At 42.6% G+C, this 21,948-nt stretch overlaps 1 protein-coding gene across 1 annotated transcript in view; it reads left to right on the top strand.

Moving 5' to 3' along the window:
* Positions 1 to 11: 11 nt before the first annotated feature.
* RNF10 (ring finger protein 10) overlaps positions 12 to 21,948 on the top strand; it is a 33,646-nt gene continuing 11,709 nt past the window's right edge. Inside the window, exons 1-6 of the mRNA XM_086348283.1 lie at positions 12 to 626; positions 11,134 to 11,330; positions 16,392 to 16,591; positions 17,639 to 17,729; positions 18,932 to 19,116; positions 19,196 to 19,332. Of these exons, the coding sequence (XP_086204409.1) occupies positions 470 to 626; positions 11,134 to 11,330; positions 16,392 to 16,591; positions 17,639 to 17,729; positions 18,932 to 19,116; positions 19,196 to 19,332 (967 nt within the window). The 5' untranslated portion in view covers positions 12 to 469. The remainder of the gene's footprint in view (positions 627 to 11,133; positions 11,331 to 16,391; positions 16,592 to 17,638; positions 17,730 to 18,931; positions 19,117 to 19,195; positions 19,333 to 21,948) is intronic.

The following is a 21,948-nucleotide window of genomic DNA, read 5'->3' on the forward strand; positions in this document are numbered from 1 at the left end:
TTCTTCGAGATGCTGTTTGGCGACTCGTCGCCATTCCCGGAGCAGCTCGGCCTCGGCCCAGAGGCGAGTGTCGGTCGCTGTGTCGGAGACAGCTGTCCCCGACACCAAGACAACCAGCCCTCTCCGCTGCCCCGCGGCGGGAGAGCGTGTCCGGCCGGCCGGCGGGGCTCGCGCACCCTCCCTTCTCGCCTCCCCTTCCCCCGCAGCCTCCGCCCCGCCAGGCCCGGCCCGGACCTCCGAGCCCCGGCCTCCTCCTCCTTCTTGGTCACCGCCGCCGTCGGGCTCAGCAGCCCCTCTAGCCGCTTCTCCTTCCAGTTTGAGAAGCCGAGAAAGGAAACAGGGAAAAATGTCGCCATGAAGGCCGAGAACCGCTGCCGCCGCCGACCCCCGCCGGCCCCGAACGCCATGAGCCTGGGTCCCCGCCGCGCCCGCTCCGCTCCGACCGCCGCCGCCGCCAAGGCCCCCGTTGATGCCGCAGAGCTCTCCCAGCGCAGCCGCCACCGCCTCCGACATGGACAAGAACAGCGGCTCCAGCAGCTCCTCCGCCTCTTCGGGCAGCAGCAAAGGGCAACAGCCGCCTCGCTCCGCCTCGGCGGGGCCGGCCGGCGAGTCTAAACCCAAGAGCGGTAAGGGCGGGTTCCCAAGGCGGTGGGCGGGGGGCGACTGCCCCTAATGCTGGGGTGCGGGTGCAGAATCCTTCCTCGGATGTCTCCTGGGTCACCCAGGGTAAGGCTCCGCTTTCTACTGTTCCGGTCTCTTTTCCATGGCTTCCATTACTTACAGTTAACACTTAATGAGAACTGCCTGGTTTACATAAATCCTTGCATTAAGGCTGGAAACACTTCGGGGAGATAATTGCTGTTTCTGAGAACTGAGGTTCAGAAAAGGTCAAGTCACCCAGCTAGTCTATACAGCCAGGCCCGAAGACGCATCAGTGTGCAGCTCCTAAAACCACCAAGTTGATCTACCCTTTAATGTTGAGTTAGCATTGGGTAGTATTCAAGTATAAACGGAGGAGGCTCGCCTAAATATTTGTTAAACTCAAATTTTCATGTTGAATAAGTTGACCCCAGATTCCGCTCAGACGAAGAGGACTCATCTTGGAATGGCTTTGTTTAGTGTGGAGTAGGAGTTAAGAGCACAGGCTCTGGATTCAGTCTTTTTAGGTTTAGACCTTGAGTGAATGTCTCTGTTTTCTTACCTGTATGTTGGAGATGGTGAGAAAATAAATTAGCAAACAAATGAACTAACTGATGGCTCAGGAGAGTACCTGACACCTGTTAGGTACCAAATGTGCATGGACATAACCTGTTAGGCTAGGGTTGTGTCCTTTTAGGGGAAATATTTTGTCATTTCTGTAACCATGTCTCTCAGTATTGAATTTCAACCATCATGATGGTTATAGCTACCATTTATGAGGGCTTACCATGTGCCAAGCACTGGACTAGGCTTTTACTTTTTTTCCCCAATACTCCAGTCACTAACGTGTCCAGCAGGGTGGAATTGTTCACATCTGAAGAAGGAAAAAGGTGAGAGACCAGCAGTTCAGGAGTTGGCAGAGTCTGGAGTTGAATATTCTCTGCCTTACTTCAAAGGCAGAGACACTTGTCTCTGCTCTTTTGTATTTCTGATTATATTAGCAGTAATAGGAAAATATTTTCCGTGGGAATAGGGGGGATGTGTGGCAGAGAGGGGAACATTTGGAGCCCTGAAATGTGGAACTCCAGTTGTTTAAAGGGTAAAAAGGTTAAGAAAACTGCAGACCTAACTTAGAAACCACATAAACAGCCGTAATGCTGACTGTGGTTCAGAGTTAATCTACTCGATAGAGCAAACTTATTTACCTGGTATGTTGAGGGTTTCTAGAGTTTGCTTTTGGAACTCAGGTGGAAACCAGTTGTCTGGATAAGAAATGAATGCTTTTAATATCTTAAGCAGAGATTAGTGTAGATTCTCAGGCCACGTCAGGCAGTATTATGGAGACTACTTTTGGAATTTTGCACATGTGTAGGTTTATCACAGATCCCCCAAGATCTAGGGATTTGTCAGTCCTCTTGGCCCATGTTGGAGCTGGTTTAGAGTGAGTGGTCTGCCTAATTTTCAGTGTAGTTGATAAATTACTTTTGCATTCTGTTCCTAGATGTTAAAGATTCTGGTTTTATAGCTATATGAATTCTCAACTAATTTTTCCGGGCGCTCCTGTTTAAGCCACTAACATACGGTCATGAGCCAGTTGCAGTAAATGCCTGAAGTTGTTTTACTGTTCAGTGAGGCCACAGGTGAAAGTTTACCAGAACCTAGACAAAGTAAATTGGAGAAGGAAATGGCAACCCCCTCCAGTAAGTACCCTTGCCTGGAAAATCCCATGGACGGAGGAGCCTGGTAGGCTACAGTCCATGGGGTCGCAAAGAGTCAGACAAGACTGAACGACTTCACTTTCAGACAAAATAGCAACAAAAAACTGAGGCATGTAAGGCATTTCCCTCATGTGATCTCTGACTTGGTGACTGTGCTGACTAGTGCAGCTGTCGTTAACCCATAGGATGATAACAGTTCTGTGTGGTTTGACGAAAGCCGGTATTTGTCAGACTTGTACAGAGTAAATATAAGTTGTTGGGTTCATTCTGACTAAAGTGAATTTTTTTTTAACAAATACATAAAGAGACTTCCCTGACTGTCCAGTGGTTAAGACACTGCTTCAATTGCAGGGGCACGGATTTGATCCCTGGTCTGGGAACTAAGATCCTGCATGCCATGTGGCACAGCCAAAAACCAAAAAACTGCCCCCTCCCCCCCAAAAAAAACAACACTCTATAAAAATACTCTTAAAACACTATTCCGTTTATTAATTGAAAGCTTCTGAGGAAGGAAGTAGAAACTCAGTTCAAGGAGTTCTTTGCTGGGTTTTATGCAATACACAGGTGTCCCCCTGTAGCATTAGTTTTTGTTTAATGTGTTTGTGAGAGAGCTTGAATGTTTGCCATTGCTATTGCCTACTTTTCTGACTACTGTTATTTATTAATATATTCCCTTAGCAAAAAGGAAGGATAGGTCTGTAGCTAAATAGAATTCTTCATAGCATGTTCTGCCCTAAGAAGATTGCAGCTAAGACCAGTGCTACCACAGCAGATACCACTCAGTGCCTCTTACCCAGTGACTTCTAGGTGGCCACTCTAACAAAACACTAGATTCAAATTCGGCATAATTCCGTAAAAGGGTTTCTGTAGGATTTCAAAAGCTGGCTCAACACTTGGATGTACTTGATTGAGCTGGAAATTGTTGAAAGGACCTCTTGAGTTTAAGAGTACTAAGTTGAAGGAAGAAAAGGAAGAGTAAGGTGAAAAGACATAACTTGTCTTTCTGTCACCAAAGTAACAAGAACAAGTTTTTCAGTTTTTAACTATTTAATTCCCTTTTCCGCTTCCCTTTCCCTGCTTCCCATGAGAAAAAAAACCTTTGGTTTCTAGTCTCTAAACCATGCCTGTCGTAAATGGTTATTTGCTTCCTAGTTACATGATTAATATACTTGAGGTTTTGTTCCTGCGACTGGCTTAAGTTTGTCCTTCATGCACACAGGAAATAAGTCAATTTGGCTACCAGGATTTACTTGATCTTTCCGGCCAGATTGGCATAGCAGTTTCTTTGCTTTGATTAATTGCTTCAAACAGTCACATAATACTTCTTTTCTTGGCTCTCTTCCTACAGTTTTGTTCCAGTAGGGTTAAGATGTAGTTCTAAGAATGTTCAACAGTGAATATCCCAGGAATGTAGCCCAGAGGAGAGAGGTGGGTTAGAGTTTGGGGAAGGTTGTTTAGAAAGAGCAAAGAAAGCAAAAAGAGGCAAGAGAGAGACCTGGCTGTTTATGGGCAAACAATGGACCCTGGCCCAGAACCAGGTTCTTGCTCCATCCTCCTGGGTGGGGGATGGTACTGCCATGGAGGTTAAAGGAAGGTCAGGTATTATGAAGCAGTTATTTTGAGGTTAGCGATATGAAGCACTGTCCTGACACTCTTCCTCTTGTTCTGGTACCAGAAGCCGGGTGCCTGGTGGTAATCTACCTTGAAGAAAGCCTTTGAGCTGTAAATGGACCTGGAGGTTTTAGATGGATTTGAAAATTGAGGTGACTTGAAACCTTCAATAAACACCATTTAGGGAAGTTACAAGAGTTTGCAAGCTGTAACAGTAGGCTTTCCAAAAAAAAAAAAAGTAGACTTTCAAATGACAGTAGCAACTGTCACCACCACGGTAGGTAAAATGCCTACCAGCCACCATGGTAGGCATTTTACAGAAATTTTCTCTTAATCCTTATGACCCAATGAGGAGAGAGGAGAGAGGATTAACTCTATTTTAACTGATAAGAAAACTAGGGCTTAGTTAGAGTGCTTGTCCAAGTAAATTCGTAGGAAGTCCTAGGCAATATTCCTGAATACACTTTGTATAAATTCACTTAGCAGGCATGTAACTTACTGGTATATGCATATTCCTAATATCTGCCCCGCCCCCTTCCTTTCATTCAGAATGACTAATTTCAGCTGGAGTCAGTTTGTTATCAGTGGATTCTGTAGTAAACCATACGCTGCCCCTCTGGAGGTGCCCCTCTGGATGATGGATAAGCAATCTGCTTGTGGCTACGGTATGAATCAGCAGCAGAAACTTCCTGGCTGCTATTCTGACCTCTAGGTTGTGCCACCTGTTAGAACTAGAAATGTTGATAATGCCAATTGTTTTCACTGAAAAATTTATGGACTGTGATTTGGTAATGGGGAAGAGACTGAGATATGCTTCCTTTTACCTGAAGAGACCTTTCTCGGAGGGAAATGTGGAACAGCTGAGACACACCAATTAAGTTTTCAAGTCTCTTGTTGACTCTGGGATCCTGAGTGCTGAATTTGAGCCATTTAACTAATGGTCCGGTTTGGAATGTGTCTCGACGGTAGTTTTTGGCAGTTCTCGGCTCTGGGTATGCATTAGAATCTCCTAAGGACCTTTTTTTTTTTAAAGTAAGGATGTGTGGGAATGTTCTCTAGCAGTTCTTTCTGATTCTTTACATCTAGGTTGGGCCCTGACATCCATAGTTTTAAAAGTTTCTGCAGGTGATTTCTCTTATGCAGCCAGGACTGAGAACAACCACTTTGAAATCTAAAACTTTCAACAGAGAATATGTTTGTCCTAGGAGCTTTAGTGTGACTATTTTGTCTGTTTTCCAAAATGTAAAGCAGATCATCTCGTTGCTGTCACCTATCAGAGAAGGGAGGCCAAGTTCAACCCCCAAGTTATTCACATGTAGATTCTGGCAAGTTGCCTATAGGACACCTCAAAAACAACACTCTTGAGTTTTATCTCTGGGGCCCAGGCCTGACTGTTCCTTCAGTCTTTAGCTGCTGTTGGCTGGGTCTAGAGATAAGAGGCAGCCTCTCACTTTAGATGTCTGACTTCATTGTTGTCGTTTAGTCACTCAGTCGTGTCTGACTTTGCAACCCCATGGACTGCAGCACACCAGGCTTCCCTGTCCATCTGACTTCATACCTGTAGGTAAATATAAGATGAAAGAGTTGGTTTTAGCAACTAAAATCATGAATCTTTATGTGGTCAGATGTTGAAATGTTTTAGGAGTGAGCAGTTTTCACTGTCAGAGGAGTTCTGTAAGCGTTACGAAACTGTTTCCTTGCCAGTGTGGTAACAAGTGAAGAAATGAAAACAGCCCTTCTTCAGAGTTCCAGCTTGCTTTCTTGAGCCCTTGCAGTGTAGAACCTGACTTTACCTAAATCTGCACAGTCTAAATCTGTTAAGCTTTGGAAACAACAGGGTCAATGCCAGGTCATCTGAAATAGTCTTGGATAGTAAGGTTTGGGGAACATACGTTTTCCCTATATGCCTATCCTCTTCATAAAATCTCTCTTATTTTCATGGTAAGGTTAGCTGGAGTTCTGTATCCCTGTGAATTCTGTTTGTTTGAAATGTTACTATGAACTAATTCCATGGGTTGAGAGCAAGGCAACGTTTGTATGAGTTTGAAGCCTCATCTTCTAGTTGTTACTACTGATGGCCATGTTTGACAGTAACTGTTGCTAACTGCAATAGTAGGTAAAAGTCTAGTTCTTAAATTCTAATTTAAGATTAAACTCTGGCCACTTTCCCTGACTGGGATTAAAAGGTGACAGACAGGAGTGAACCCTAGCCTGGCAGTGTTTCTTGGACCATCTGTTCTCTGTTTATAGTGCTGCCATCTCACAGGACTGTTTGGTCAGGTTTGAAGAGGATGGTGTACCTCTCATCTATTTTCTATGTTGCTGGAAAACTGAGTGTGAGGTGGTTGCTTTCAAAATTTGGATTCTGGTTTATCAGCTGCCATTTCCTTTTCTCTGAGGATATGCTTTGGATTTATTTAGTCTGCTGTAAAGAAGCTGGTCATCTTGTTGGAAATAATTTCTTCTAGGTACTTATAGTTACTAAATTATCCAAATTATTAGTATACAGAACAGTAAGACTGTTTGTTTAAGTCAGAATCTTAGAGGGTGAGGCCTCAGCACAAGAATCCCTTAAAAGCTCATCTCGGTGATTCCTGCCAACTGTCAGGATTGAGAACCATTGTATTAGGCCAAAGTGAATAGTTTTGTTTCCCAAAGGTTACTGTCATCAACAGCCTGCTGTGTTGTCTTTGCAGACATATTTCTATTAATTGTACATTTTAACATAAACAGGATTAAACTGGGGCGGGGGGCGAGGATTTGTGGTTTCTGAGGCTCATGCTGGAGTCTTCTTGACGTTGAAATTAACCACCACCTTAAAGTTTGAGGGTAAGCCTAGTGGATTTCATTAGTTGTCCCTCCAACTTCTGTTTTCTCTGTTTCTGTTAAATTAAAAGGAAAAATTTATTGACGTATAGACGACTTAGAATGTTTCAGGTGCACAGCAAGGTGGTTCAGTTATATAAACACACATGTTATTTTTTAAAATTATTTTCCATCATGGGTTATTACAAGATATTGACTATAGTTCCCTATGCTGTATAGTAAAGCTTTGTTGCATATCTATTTTTTAAGTAGTAATCTAGCATTCTATTCATACTAAGTCAGACAAGTGGAGTCAAAATGTCATAACTTTTTTAGTTAGGCAAAAATTGGTAAGTTTTCTAAACTGTATATATTATACATATTTATATATGTATATACAAAAGCTTCTCTACTACACTTGATAAAGGCTTGAGAGGAAACATCAAAAAGAGAAGAGAAATTGGAGAACATAAATGAAATGGGAGCACTGAATATGAAATGGAAAAATGAAACAAATTAGGTAAAAGTAAAACATCATTATGTAGTCCAGTTTAAACATGACTGCTCATTAGAAACATATCTGGAGCTCTAGAGAAAAAAAGCGATACCTGAGTGTGTGTATTTTTCAAAAGTTTTCAAGATAATTCTGAATCAGTTTTCCCAATCAATAGCTAGAGAAAAGCTAGAGAAAAAATAAGAGATAATTACAGTTGCAAGCCATAATGAGAACATGATTAACTTAACAATATAATTGCCTACAACTTGGAGGGGGTCAAGCAGAGTGATGTGGTAAGTGGAAGTGCGTACATGCACATGCTTTCATCTACCCAGCCAGTCTCTGCATTTTCATTGGTGCATTTAGTCCATTTACATTTAAGGTATTTATCGATATGTATGATCCTATTACCGTTTTAATTGTTTGGGGTTTATTTTCTGTAGGTCTTTTCCTTCTTTTGTGTTTCCTGCCTAAAGAAGTTCCTTTTAGCATCTGTTGTAAAACTGGTTTGGTGGTGCTGACTTCTCTTAATTTTTGCTTGTCTGGAAAGCTTTTGATTTCTCCATCAAATCTGAAGGAGAGTCTTGCTGGGTGGAATCTTCTTGGCTGTAGGTTCTTCCCTTTCATCACTTTAAATGTATCCCACCATTCTCTTCTGATTTGTAGAGTTTCTGTTGAGAAATCAGCTAGCTTGGACGGGAGTTCCCTTATCTCTATCTTTAATTTTTGTCAGTTTGGTTTCTGTGTGTCTCCGTGTGTTCCTCCTTGGGTTTATACTGCATGGGACTCTCTGTACTTCCTGGACTTGGCTGACTATTTCCTTTCCCATGTTCCAGAAGTTTTCAGCTCTTGTCTCTTCAGATATTTTCTCAGATCCTTTCTCTCTCTTGCCTCTTTCTGGGACCCCTATAATGTGAATGTTGGTGCATTTAATGTTGTCCCCGAAGTCTCTTAGGCTGTCTTCATTTCTTTTCATTCTTTTTTCTATATTCTGTTCCGTGGCAGTGATTTCCATCATTCTGTCCTCCAGGTCATTTATCCATTCTTCTGTTTCAGTTATTCTGCTGTTGGTTCCTTGTAGTGTATTATTCATCTCTTTGATCTTTAGTTCTTCTAGGTCTTTGGTAAACATTTCTCGCATCTTAATCTTTGCCTCTATTCTTTTCCCAAGATCTTGGATTATATTCACTCCATTATTCTGAATTCTTTTTCTGGAAAGTTGCCTATCTCCACTTCATTTAGTTGTTTTTCTGGGGTTTTATCTTGTCCCTTCTTCTGGGACATAACTTTCTGCTTTTTCATCGTAATTAACTTTCTGTAACATGGTTTTTGTTTTAGTTCCTGTGAGATGGTGCTTCTTGCTGCTTCTGTCTGCCCTCTGATGGATGAGGCTAAGAGGCTTGTGTAAGCTTCCTGATGGGAGGGACTGGTAATGGGAAAAACTGGGTCTTGTTCTGGTGGGTAGGGCCTTGCTCAATAAAGCTTTAATTCAATTATCTGTTGATTGGTGGGGTTGCACTCCTTCCCAGGTAGTTGTTTGGCCTGAGGCGACCCAGCCCTGCGGTCAGCGGGCTCTATGGTAGGGTTAATGGCAAACTCCAAGAAGGTTTACGCCAGGGGGACCTTCCAGTGCCCCCATCACTGTGGTGAGCCCCTGCTAATCCATGTTCCACAGGAGACCCTCCAACACTACCAGGTAGTTCTGGTTCAGTCTCCTGTGGGGTCACTGCTCCTCTCCTCTGGGTCTTGGTCCTTGCAAAAATTTTTTTCTTCCCTCTGAGACTGGAGTCTCACAATCGTGTGGGAGTTCTATAATCAAATGCTGCTGGCCCGCAAGGTCAGATTTCCTGGGGATTCCCAGTCCCTTTGCCGGATCCCCAGACTGGGAAGCCTGACTTGGGGTTCACAATCTTCACAGCACTGCGAGAACTTCTTTGGTATTACTGTTCTCCAGTCTGTGGGTCACCCACCCATAGGGAGGTATGGGATTTGAGTTTATCGTGATTGTGCCCCTCCTACCGTCTCACTGTGGCTGCTTCTTTGTCTTTGGACGTGGGGTATCTTTTTTTGGTGGGTTCTAGCGTCGTCCTGTTGATGTTGTTCAACAGCTAATTGCCGTTTTGGTGCTCTTGCGGGAGAAGAGGAACGCACGTCCTTCTGCTCCACCATCTTGAACCAGGAGTCTTGTTATTGCTTTTAAAGCCATTGAATTAGTGTACAGAATTGATTTGGTCAGATCTCTATGTTGAAATAAGGCAAACTGGAGTGAGTATTGAAGGGACAAGAAAAAAAATTAGTCTTTTTTTTTTCCAAAGACTAATCTGGGTCCTTCCACCTTTATTCACCTTTTCTTACTTGGTGTGGTTCTCAGGTTTTATTTTGCTCCCCTTTAAGCTGGCAAACTTTGGCACATGTTAACTGTCTGGTCAGAGTTCTTTGTTCTCCAGTAGGAAAAAATGGGGCAAAAAATACAAACGAACTCTTTACACAAAATACAAACGGTTAATAGAAAAAATGTTTGCTGCTAGTCTTCAGAAATTCACGTTTAAAACAAATTATTTTGACCTTTCAATTTAGCACAGTTTATCCACCTCAGTATTATAAAGAGTGTAGTAAGATATCCTCTTTTGTAGTGCTGTTAGAATATAAATAAACTGGTGCGGTGATTCTAGAAAGCAACCTGAGGATTTTGCAAAAGCCTTTATGAGCATACTTGGTCTGCTAATTCTACTTTGAGACTTTGACATAGTCATGCACACAGGTCTCTATGAAGAGGCTCTGGCACCGTGGTGAAAGAATCCGCTTGCCCTGCAGGAGATGCCAGAGACGTGGGTTCAATCCCTGGGTCAGGTCCCCTGGAGAAGGAAATGGCAACCTACTCCAGTATTCTTGTCTGGAAAATTCCATGGACAGAGGAGCCTGGCGGGCTGCAGTCCATGGGGTCACAAAGAGTTGCAGTCAAAAGCTACAAAGCAAATTGGTTATGTTATGTTTGTATGTATGTAAGCATACAGTAGGTACAATGGGGCCGTTAATCTTGCTTTTGAAGCCTAGGGCTGCATGAACTAGCTCATGGATTAATAAGTGGAAGACAGTATATCTTATATGCCTATCATTTTGTGGAAGTGTGTGATGAGTGTATAAAATGGAGACTAAAAGGAAATTAAACACTATAGTTTGGTATTCTGTGGGCACTGACAAATTTTTTCTTTCTGAATTCCAAAATTGAACATATGTTCTGGTAACTGGAGGAAGAAAAGCAGGAAGCAGTTTTTAAAAGGATATAACTTAGGCTGATACACTGTTAGAGTCCTTTGTTTGTGAATTTAGTAGCCTCTCAGTTTGACCTCTAAAACATTATGTAATTACTGTTTTGTTTTTGTGCCTCTTGAATATATATGTGCTGGAAACGAGACCACACCATTGCAGTATAGGATCTAGCTGTGCTGCAGTAAGTTAAGAAGAATGTTTTGTTTCCTGCCTCCAGATAAAGTACTTTTTCCTGATACAGACAGACTTTTTCCTGTTCCTTTTCTATCACTGTGTCTGAATGGACTTTTGCAAGAGCAGTGGTTAAGCTCTGTTATAAAGAGAGCTTGTGAACTGAGTCTACCCAGTTTGATCTGTAGTGTGTCCCTTCTCAGGGAGGGACCCTTTAGGCTTCATTAAAATAAAAAAGGAAATCCGCCTTACTGTGTAATGTCTTGTCCAAAGCACTAATGGTCTGGGCCAACCAGATTTCTTGGAGGTCATGGAAGGGCCCATTTACCCTTGTTTAAATACAATTTTGATGGGAGGTGGAGGGTAATTGGCCAAGTATGTGAATCATTTCTTAACTAATTTTTTCACATTTATTGCTTTCAGATGGAAAGAACTCAAGTGGATCCAAGCGTTATAATCGCAAACGTGAACCTTCCTACCCCAAAAATGAAAATTTTATCAACCAGTCCCGTCGCTCCAATTCACAGAAAAGCAAAACTTTTAATAAGATGCCTCCTCAAAGGGGCGGCGGCAGCAGCAAACTCTTTAGCTCTTCTTTTAATGGTGGAAGACGAGATGAGGTACGGAATTTTAGAATGTCCTTTCTAGAGCATAAGAAGCATGAGGTCTGACTCCCCCACCCCCGGTTTATTAGTGGTTGGAGAAGGTGTGGAGCAAGAGGTCCCCACTTCTCAGACTGTTTGAGTAGTTGAAGAACCAGAAGGAGCAGTTTTGAGTAGTTGAGGGTTAACTTACTTTGGAACTTTGCCTCCTTTCTTCTCTTAAAGATTAAGAAAATTTCCTTAGAGAAAGAAGACATTATAATCATGGATTGTGAGACATTGTAGCAAATTTATTGTTGTTGCTCAGTGCCCCAGTGGTGTCCGACTCTTTGTGACTGCATGGCCTTCAGCACACCAGGCTTCCCTGTCCTCCACCATCTCCTGGAGTTTGCCCAAGTTCATGTTCATTGAATGGTGATGCCATCCAGCCATCTCATCCTCTGATGCCCTCTGTAGCAAATTTAGGGTACCTTAATTTGTATCATCCTTTTATTACTACTCTTGATTTGTAGGTACCCTTTGGAATATTTAGGTAATAAAATACCATTACTTAATGACATTAATTTGACATATGAAGTGAAGTGAAAGTGTTAGTCACTCAGTTGGGGTCAACTCTTTTCGACCTCATGAATTAAAGCCCACTAGGCTCCTCTGTCCGTGGAATTCTCCAGGCAGGAATACTGGAGTGGGTAGCCATTCCCTCCTTCAGAGGATCTTCCATGACCTAGGGATTGAAACTGAGTCTCCTGCATTGCAGGTGGTTTCTTTACCATCTGAACCATGTATAGTATCTAGCAGTCCCAGGTACTCTGATTTTAGGAGTTCCTTAGGTATCTTCTGAAAGTGCATGAAGACTTATGTACAAGGGAGTTCACTGCCACATTGTAATTGCGTGATTTAGGAAACAGCCTAACTGCTCTCAAAGTTAAATATATTATTGGTTAAATATATTATCCTGTTGTTCCATACTGTGTTCCATACATAACATTCCATACTGTGTAGCCAGTATAGAATAAGATTTAATGGATGCACTCATGGAAGAATTCATTCATTCACCAGAAATTTATTCCTCACTTAATGTGCACTAAATACCGTTTAGAGCTTGAAATACAACATTGGGTGGGGTTTATATTTTAGTTTGGGGAGACAAATCATTTTGTAATAAATACAATGGTAAGTGCTTATTGAAGCACAGTAGACTGAGAGGGAGAGGTATAGAGAGTAATAAAGACAAGTTTTAGGAGGTGAGTGAGGAAAGCTGCCCTGAGAAGGTAAAAGCTTCTCTGAGGCTTCTGAGTCCTGAAGGAAGCAGGGAGCACCCAGTACAGTTTTGAGGAAGGGTGCGTTAGGAAGAGTGAGTTTACACATACGTAGGACCAGAGGTGGTAGTGCTTTTGCTATGTTCAAGGTAAAGCAGATAGGCTGCCGTGGATGGAGAAGTGGAAATGAAGCCAGAACGGGAGCGAGAGGGTCAGATCACATGGGCCCTCGAAGGACACTGGCTTTTCAGAGAGATGGGAAGCTGTTGGGGGCTTCAAAAGAGAAGTAAGGTAACGAACGTGCCCTTGAGTTTAAAGGGGAGAGTGGGAACAGGGAGACTGGTTAGGAGCTTATTAAGGTATCCCTGGTTCAAGTGATGGAAACAGAGTGGTAATGATTCGAGATGAGCAGACTTGGGGAGATATTTGCAGAAAGAGCCAGCAGGATTTTTAAATAGACTAGATGTGGGGTCTAAGCAGGGAAATAGTGGCTAATGTTTTTGACAAGGGCCTGATTCAGGTACCATGTGCTGAAATGGGGGCAGTCTCAAGAGGTACAAGGTTTTGGGCTGGGGAGGAGACGGGGTGTTGAGATAAAGAACTTCATTTAGAAGTGTTGTCTATTGGATCTCTAAGTAGAGCTAGGCTCTTAGTAACTGAATCTAGAGTTCAAGGAGAAGACCTTGGCTAGAGAGCTGTCCAGGTACACTTGGTGTTTGCAGCTGTGGAACTAAGTATGATCTTGAAGGAGTGAGTGTTGCAAAAAGGGAGTGGATTTAAGGACTGAGCCTGGAGTCAGGATGATAAGGAACCTGCAAAAAAGGAGAAAGAGAACTAAAAACCGTTTGGAGAAAGTGATCAGTTTTTGTCTTGTGCTTCTAGGCTGGGTAAGAAGATTGAGTTGGAAAGCTGACCATTAGATTTGGAAATATGAAGGTGGATCAGGTTGTGGGCCTTGTGCTGCTTTGGTGGAGTGGACGAGGACAAAACCTGATTGACATAGATTTAGAGAGAATGGGAAGAAGAAAGAGCAAGTTTAGATAATTAGTTTCTAGAGGTTTTGCTCTTGTAGGGGACCAGAGAGGCAGTGGCTTGAGGGGAATGTGAACTCAAAAGAGATTTTAAGGTTCAAGAAATTGCAGCATACCTCTGCTCATGGAATTGTTCTGGTGAGAGGGAAAAGGTGATGGAGAGAAAAGGGAGAGAGTTGCTGAAAGTGACCTTGAGTTTTTGAGGAATTGGCTTAGGAGCTTCCCCAGTTCATCCACAGTGATAGAGGAAGGCAGGCGACTGGAAGGAAAGCGTAGGAGTTCTCTGATTGTTCTTACTATCTCAGAGACATATCAAAGAGGAGGTGAGAGAGAAGGTTTGGAAGCCTGAGGACTGGAGGAGTTGTCTCGGGGACTGGGGGGAATCAGTGGAGCACAGAAGTGTAATCAGATTGTAGTGTGACTGCTGGGCAGCACAAAAGTCTGCTTTACTGAGGCTGGTTGGCACGGTATGGTTGGCACAGCACAGCTTCAGCCGTGTTTACTTGCTCTCATGCTGGTGTGGATTAATCAGGGGGACGTTCTGCCAGATGAGTACAGTCAACAAGGAGAATGGGGCGATGGACCATAAAATCAGAGCCAAGGGAAAAAGTTTGGGGAGACGGGGATTGGATCACTGGTTTGGAGATCCCAGTGGAGGTGAAATTGTTGTCAGATTCAGAACTAACAGAAACAAGCCGGGAAAGGAGTGAGATTCTGGTAGGGTGCTCAAAGCTAAGATGGTGGAAGAGGTAGAATTGTTACCACCGCAGTCTGGACTGTAGAGCGGTGCCGTCCAGTTGAGATGCTAAGCCATTGCGGGAGGGAGGGAGGGAGGCTCAAGAGGGAAGGGGTAGATGTATACTTATGGCTGATTCATGTTGTATAGGAGAAACCAACACAACATTTTAAAGCAATTATCCTCCAGTGCAAAAAAAAGGCTAAATAAGCCACATATGTAACAAAGTTTTCTGCTGCTGCTAAGTCGCTTCATTTGTGTCCGACTCTGTGTGACCCCATAGACTAGTTGCCACAGTAAAAACAGTGAAATTAATGTTAATATAGGTAATCCCATATAGCTAAAATGCTGTTTAACAATGTGGTACTGGCCACATATCAAGTGCTCAGTAGCCAACATGCCTGGATAGCAGTGGCTGCTTTATTGGACAGTCCAGCTCTAGGTGGTGTGCTCATGGGAGTGGGCAGCAGAGGTAGGGTAGAGGGTAAGCAGATCAGAGGAGAAGATGTCAAGGAACTAAGAGGCGACAGGTTGGAAGTTGTAATCAGGAATTATGATGGGCAGTGTCGGAGACAGTGGGCCAGTTAGAGTAAAAAGATGAAGGTAGAGGATGAGAATTGGGGGGGTTTTGTTGCATGAACACAAGCTCTTATCCAGGTTTGGGGCATTGGAGCAGAAGACTGATTAGGGGAAGTGGAGCCAATTGGAGATGAGAATCTAGGGAGTAAGAGTAAGAGATGACCAGGAAGTCCTGCGCTTCCTGTGGTGAGTTACATAAACAGTGATGGGGTGGAGGTGTGTGTGTGTGGAGTGTTTGTTACGATAAGAGCTTGTCTGACTATATCTTGTGCTGCTGGATTTAATCATAAAGGTCATGTACTCTGATTCTATAAGCATAAAAGATCTCAAGAGGATATATTGGTTGGCTCTGGAATGGAAGGTATCTTTGACTGTATCCTATCTGTACTCTTTAGATTTCTTTATCACGTATGTGCAGGTGCTGCTTGTACACTAATAAGCAGCAAAACCCTTAAATTTGAATTTCCTTTGATTCAATAATTCCTACTATACATTCAAAAGAAATAATCGTAGGCGCTCAAATATTTGTGCACAAAGGTCTGTTAAGTGTATTTATCATAGCATTATTTTGTTAACGCTGGAAAAGCCATGAACAGTCTGCATCCGATACTAAAGCATAATAGGAGACTCATGTAATGGTATATAGTCTTGTAAGGCGACTGTTTACTAGTATTTAGTGACAGGGCCAAGTGCTTTTGAAATTTAAGTGTAAAAGTGGGGTTAGAAAATGCACTGACTGATTCACAGCAGGTACGTGTACCACTTCAGTCTGGGAATGTCAAGTGGACTCAAAAAGCCCCAGCATGATAAAGATTCCATCTCTGTGTGCAGTGGCATTTCTCATAGCTGGTTTCTTGCTAAACTGTTTTGGAATGTGCTGATTGGATTTATTTCTGGACACAGAGCTAGTCTGCCTACGTGTTCTAATTCTGTCAGTTTTAATTAACAGTGAATAGCAGCGTGTGTCTTAGATGGGAGGTCTCTGGCAGGATCCTGAAGCCTTTAGTAGTTAGCAGCTGCCTGCAGGCCGCCTCCAGAGTGTAGTTCCACAGACTCAACGTTGGCCAGAAACAGACCAGGGAGCAAGTAGCTAGCAAGAGTGAAGGTATCGGAATCTTATTGGACTGTGAAAACATTAATCCAGTAAGTAAATCTCTGTGCTTCAAGATAGCTAGAGGAGCTCATGCTGGGTTTTGTCATGTAATGGTTAATTGCCACTTAGGGTAGACTAAACAGTTTATAAGTATCTGTAATTGTATGTTTGAGGCTCTTTTTCTCTTTTTCCACCCCCGTCTAGATCTTGGGTGGCCTTTTCATTACCCCCTCTTGGGAAGATTGTTTACCAAATAAAAGCCTGTGTTTTACTTAGCTCATAGGTTAAGCCGTGTAGGAGGAGGGGTGTGCTGGCTTCTGCTGTCACGTAGCAAGTGTCATCCTAACTGGAAATCCTCTGCTTTGCTCTCATTCTCTCTAGGTAGCAGAGGCTCAACGGGCAGAGTTTAGCCCTGCCCAGTTCTCTGGTCCGAAGAAGATCAACCTGAACCACTTGTTGAATTTCACTTTTGAACCCCGTGGCCAGGCTGGTCATTTTGAAGGCAGTGGACATGGCAGCTGGGGAAAAAGGAACAAGTGGGGACATAAGCCTTTTAATAAGGAACTCTTTTTGCAAGCCAAGTGAGTACTTCTACTCTTAGGAGGGGAGTGAAATGAGCCTCTGGGCGTTTGTGGTACTGAGAGGCCTCTTTTAAGCAACTGTGGGAGAGGTGGAAAGGGAGTTGATTGCTCCCTCTGTTTCTCACCTGGCCTTGAAAACACATATGTGTTTCAAGCACGTGTTCTTGGTGTTTAAAATAATATAATACTTAAATAAATTAATGCTTTAGTATTGTGATGAGGTAGTAAAAATGTTTCCTTTGGAATTGAATCCAGATTTGAATCTTATTTTGGCTTTAGACCTTGAGTAACTTACCTAACCACTTTGAGATTCAGCTATTCCTCTTACATATAGAGGAGGAGAAATTAATTACGGGAGAATCGAATGCCACGCTGGAGTGTTTGGCATGCATTTGTTCAGATACTGATTCTCTTTTGTTTTCCTTTTGTGTGACCTTGGTTCATGTAAAGTTTGACCTTGGGTCTAGACTGAAGTAACCATTTAGTATTTTATGTAAAAAAACTGGTGGGAGTTTCTGGTGGTATAGTGGTTAGGATTCTGGGCTTTCACTGATGTGGCCTGGGTTAAATCCCTGATTGGGGAAGTGAGATATCCTCAAGCCATACTGCGTGGCCCAAAAAAACCCCAAACAAACAAACAACAACAAAAAATCCTGGTACTCAGATGACTGAGTGGGGACAGTCTTTGCTGCTGCCTTGAAGACTGGTGGTTTCTGGTGGTGAGGAAGGACATCTGGCTTCCCTTCTCGTTGATGGAGCCACTGTCTAGGCTAATTTTAGTTCGAGGGGAGGGCCTGCAGGCAGCTTGGCTGGGCCCAGGAGCAAAGGAAACAGAGTTCATGGATTTGGACTCCTACCCGCTGAGTCTTTGGATTCCCTCCAAAGTCAGGACTTGGAACTCAGGCTGAAGTCCTAGTTCAGTGCCTCACAGACCCTGGCTGCTAATTCCTGCGTTTGATTTCTAAATGAAGAGATGGTGACTTTCTGCTGAGGGCTTGTCAGTGATTTCTGACAGTCTGCCCTTTTCTTGTCTCTCCCTGTTTCTAGCTGCCAGTTTGTGGTGTCTGAAGACCAAGACTACACAGTTCATTTTGCTGATCCTGATACCTTAGTCAACTGGGACTTTGTGGAACAAGTGGTGAGTAGTTCAGCTCAGCTGTGAGCTGAGCGTGGCAGAGTGAACTAAAGAGAGGGACTGTGGTGACAGCAGCTTTTGGCTGAGTGCACTGCTGACCCATCTTTCTGTCTGGCCTTACTGTGGGCATTTTCCAGAGCTCACTGCTGGTTTCGTCTAAAGTTGATTTTCTGCTAATTGGCTCCTGCAGGACTAGGCATTGCAGGGTAAGAGGGTAATAACAGTCCTGTCTGCTACCTCCTCTCCTCTGGGAAGACATAAGCAGGGGAATAGAGAACTCTGGTTATCCTCCTGACCCTGGAAGGGCTCATAACATGTACACTGCTTCATTGGTAGTCATGTGTAGTCATCAGTATGAGATTTGGCCTTGGCCTCGTGACAGGTGAAATGAGCCCCACAGCTGTACTGCAGTCCAAGCTACTGCTGCACTTGTCTTCTCTTGAAGTTACAGACTCTGGGTATCCCTTTGTTACCCCTAGTTATGTGATGTAGAATACCTTTCAAAGTGATAGACTCCAAGGCCTGCACTCTCATTACTGTGAAAATTCATAAAATCATCTGAAAGTGACATGGAAAGCCTATGAAACTTAAGTTCTATATGCATTGGTTTAGGGAAAAAACAGACATAATGTAGAAGCCTCACTGACTCCTCCTGGTACATTACTTCTAGATCCTTTTTATGCATGTGTGTGTGTGCGTGTGCATGAGTCACTTGGTTGTGTCCAATTCTTTGCGATTCCATGGACTGTAGTCCACCAGGCTCCTCTCTCTGTGGGATTCTTCAGGCAGGAACACTGGAGTGGGTTGCCATTCCCTTCTCCAGGAGATCTTCCTGACCCAGGATCAAACCTGGGTCTCCTGCATTGCAGGCAGATTCTTTACCATCTTAGCCACCAGGGAATCCTGCCTTTATGTATGTGTACATATAAGTCTTTTTTTGTTAATGGGATCTATATTGATTGTCATTTTTTCCTTTTGATGCCGAACTCTGAAAATACCTGTTATATGGTGGTTTTATTATATTATTATTTTGGTTTCCTTAATGATTTGCTTGAGGTGCTCTTTTGGATATACCTGCACTGTTGAACTGTATTATGAAGATGTGTTGTTAGAGATGTATAGGGATGAGGAGGGGGATGGAAGAGGCTCTAACAGTCCCTAGTCAGTTCTGAAAGCAGTTTAACCTGTGGTGGTGTTTGTTTCAGCGCATTTGTAGCCATGAAGTGCCATCTTGCCCAATATGCCTATATCCACCTACTGCAGCCAAGATAACCCGTTGTGGACACATCTTCTGCTGGGCGTGCATCCTGCACTATCTTTCACTGAGTGAGAAGACCTGGAGTAAATGTCCCATCTGTTACAGTTCTGTGCATAAGAAGGATCTAAAGAGGTAAGATGGAGGTGTTTACCAGATTAGACCTCAGTCTGCCAACTGCTTGCCCTTCTAAATATGAATGTCCATGTTACAGTGTTGTTGCCACAGAGTCACGTCAGTATGTTGTTGGTGATACCATTACAATGCAGCTGATGAAGAGGGAGAAAGGGGTGTTGGTGGCCTTGCCCAAATCCAAGTGGATGAATGTAGACCATCCTATTCATCTTGGAGGTGAGTTTCGTTAATTTGGGGAACACATAATGGTGGGTATATCCGTTAAGGCTACTTGAGTATGTCTTTCTACTGTCAAAAACTGAGCCTTTAAGCTAGCCAATTCTAGCATTGCCAAATTAGACATGGGATTCCAGTAGGTTGGGGGTGAAGTTTGCAGAAAATGATTTAACTCTTGATTTCGAGTTTAGTTCATTTGTGAAATGAAAAATTAAAATACATATAAGGCTTTGTTGAGTAGTATCTAGCCCTGTGCCCAGTTGGGGGGATTCCACAGTCAGCCAGTCTTGACACCTGTCATCAAGGAACTCAGTAGTCTAATCGAAGAGACAGACTGGTAGCCAGACATTTGGATCTAGAGTGTGGTCAGTGCTTATGGTAGGAAAGTGCAAGGGGTTGTATTCTCTGTATTCCAATGGAGATGAGCATTAAAGTGACATTTCAGTTTTTGGGCAGAAGAGGATTTTCAATAAATGGTATAAACAGTTGACTGTTACGGAAAAAAAAAAATTAGATCCCTATCTCATACCATTCATAAAAATCAATTCCTGATGGATTGAAAAATCAAATATAACAAAATTCAAAACTTTTAAAAGAAAATATAGGAAAATATCTTTATTTGGGGTTTTACCTGGGAAGGTGTTTGAACCAAGCTGAAACCATCAATGCTATAAAATAAAAGATTGATAAATTTGATTTTATGAGAATTAAGATTCAGCAAAATTCCTTAAAGTCAACAGGTGATAAATAGGGGAAGATTTTCACATTTAAAATAAAGATTAATGTCTAGAACATACAGATGTTCTATAAATTAACAGTCAAGTAGAAGAATAGGCTAAGCATGTGGCAAAGTATTTCCTAGGAGAGGATATCTGAATAACTTCCCAAGTATCTACAGAAGTTTAACTTTGCCTAGAGTTACACAAATGCCTGTAACAGTGACACACACACACACCCAGGATGAGGCAAATACAGGCATACCTCATTTTACTGTGCTTCACAGATAGGCAGTTTTTACAGATTGAAGGTTTGTGGCAACCCTGCATTGTCAGATGATGGTTAGCATTTTTTTGCTCCTCGTGCTGGGTCTTCGTTGCTACGTGGGCTTTTCTCTAGTTGCGGTGTGTGGGCTCCTCATTGTGTGGCTTCTCTTGTTGTGGAGCACATGCTTCAGGGCGTTCGGGCTTCAGTAGTTGTGGCACATGGGCTCAGTAGTTGCAGCTACCAGGCTCTGGAGCACAGGCTCAATGGTTGGGGTATACGGGCTTAGTTGCTCTGAGGCATGTGGGATCTTCCCAGACCAGGGATTGAGTCTGTGTCTCCTGCATTTGCAGGTGGATTCCTTACCACTGAACCACCAGGGAAGCCCATGGTTAGCGTTTTTTAACAGTGTTTTGTAATTAAAGTATCTACATTGTTTTAATGCTATTGCTAGCATATAAACTGCAGAATAGTGTAAGAATAACTTTTGTATGCACTGGGAAACAAAAATCTGTGACCTGCTTTATTGTGATGCTCACTTTATTACAGTGGAACCAAACAAGCATATCACTGAGGTATGCCTGTGCTGGGTTTCGGCAGGGGTGGGGAAGTGGGTACTCTTGTTCTTGGAGTTTAAATTGATACAGCCTTTAGTGTGTATGTGGGGAGGCGGATAGTATATAAAATAGACCCAACCTTTGATTCAGTATCATAAAGAAATCATTTGTACCAAAGAGCATGTATAGGAATTTTTTTGTTATAGTTGTTTTTTTGTTTGTTACAGTCGTAATAGAAATTGGCAATAACCTAAATGTCCACAGGAAACTTAACTCATTAGAGTATATCTTCCATTTCTAACACAATATAGAAGGTAAAAAAAGAAATAGATCTAGACCTTTATTTATGAATGTGGATATATAAATGTATAGGAAAAAGTGTGAAGGACACACATTCAGATTTGTAAGTAGTTATCTCAGGGTTTTTTAAGTCCATAAAATTTGAGAGATGGATGTGAAGGAAGTAAATCATCCTGGATCCTTTTACCCAGAGGTACCCCAAAATGTTAATTGTAGAGTTTTTTCCTATACATGTATATTTTTGTGAGATCGGAATTGTTTTCTTATTTGGCATCTGTTTTTTCTCCCCCCATGTAATGTGGATATTTCTCCATGTCACTAAATGCTTCCTTCTTAGAAGAGCATTTTTAATGTCTGCAAAATTCTCTTTAATGAATATACCATCATGTCACTGTTTCTTTATTGGACTTACTAGTTGGTTGCAACTTTTCTGTTACTAAAGTTTTTTTGTGTGTGTGTAGGGGAGGGGGTGCGCATCATATTACTTTTTGAATCTTAGTTCCCAACCAGGAATTGAACCCCGACCTTCAGCAGTGAAAGTATGGACTACTAGGGAATTCTCAGAACATTAATTTTTTTTTCTACATCTTTGGTTTTCTTAGGATAGCTTTCTTGTGTTATGGAGTCCAAGTTGTAAATTTTAAGTTAAGGGTCATTGCTAAATATTTTTCTTTTAAGGAAAATACACTAAGTCATTCTATTTTCATCCTAGAAAAAAGCTGTATATGAAAGTTGCTATTTAGCCACACAGCTGTGAGCTCTGAGTTTTGCCTCTCTG

This window comes from Bos grunniens, chromosome 17 (genome assembly GCF_055505025.1).
Source record: "Bos grunniens cultivar Pamir isolate PY7600 chromosome 17, Bosgru_T2T1.0, whole genome shotgun sequence".
NCBI lineage: Eukaryota > Metazoa > Chordata > Mammalia > Artiodactyla > Bovidae > Bos > Bos grunniens.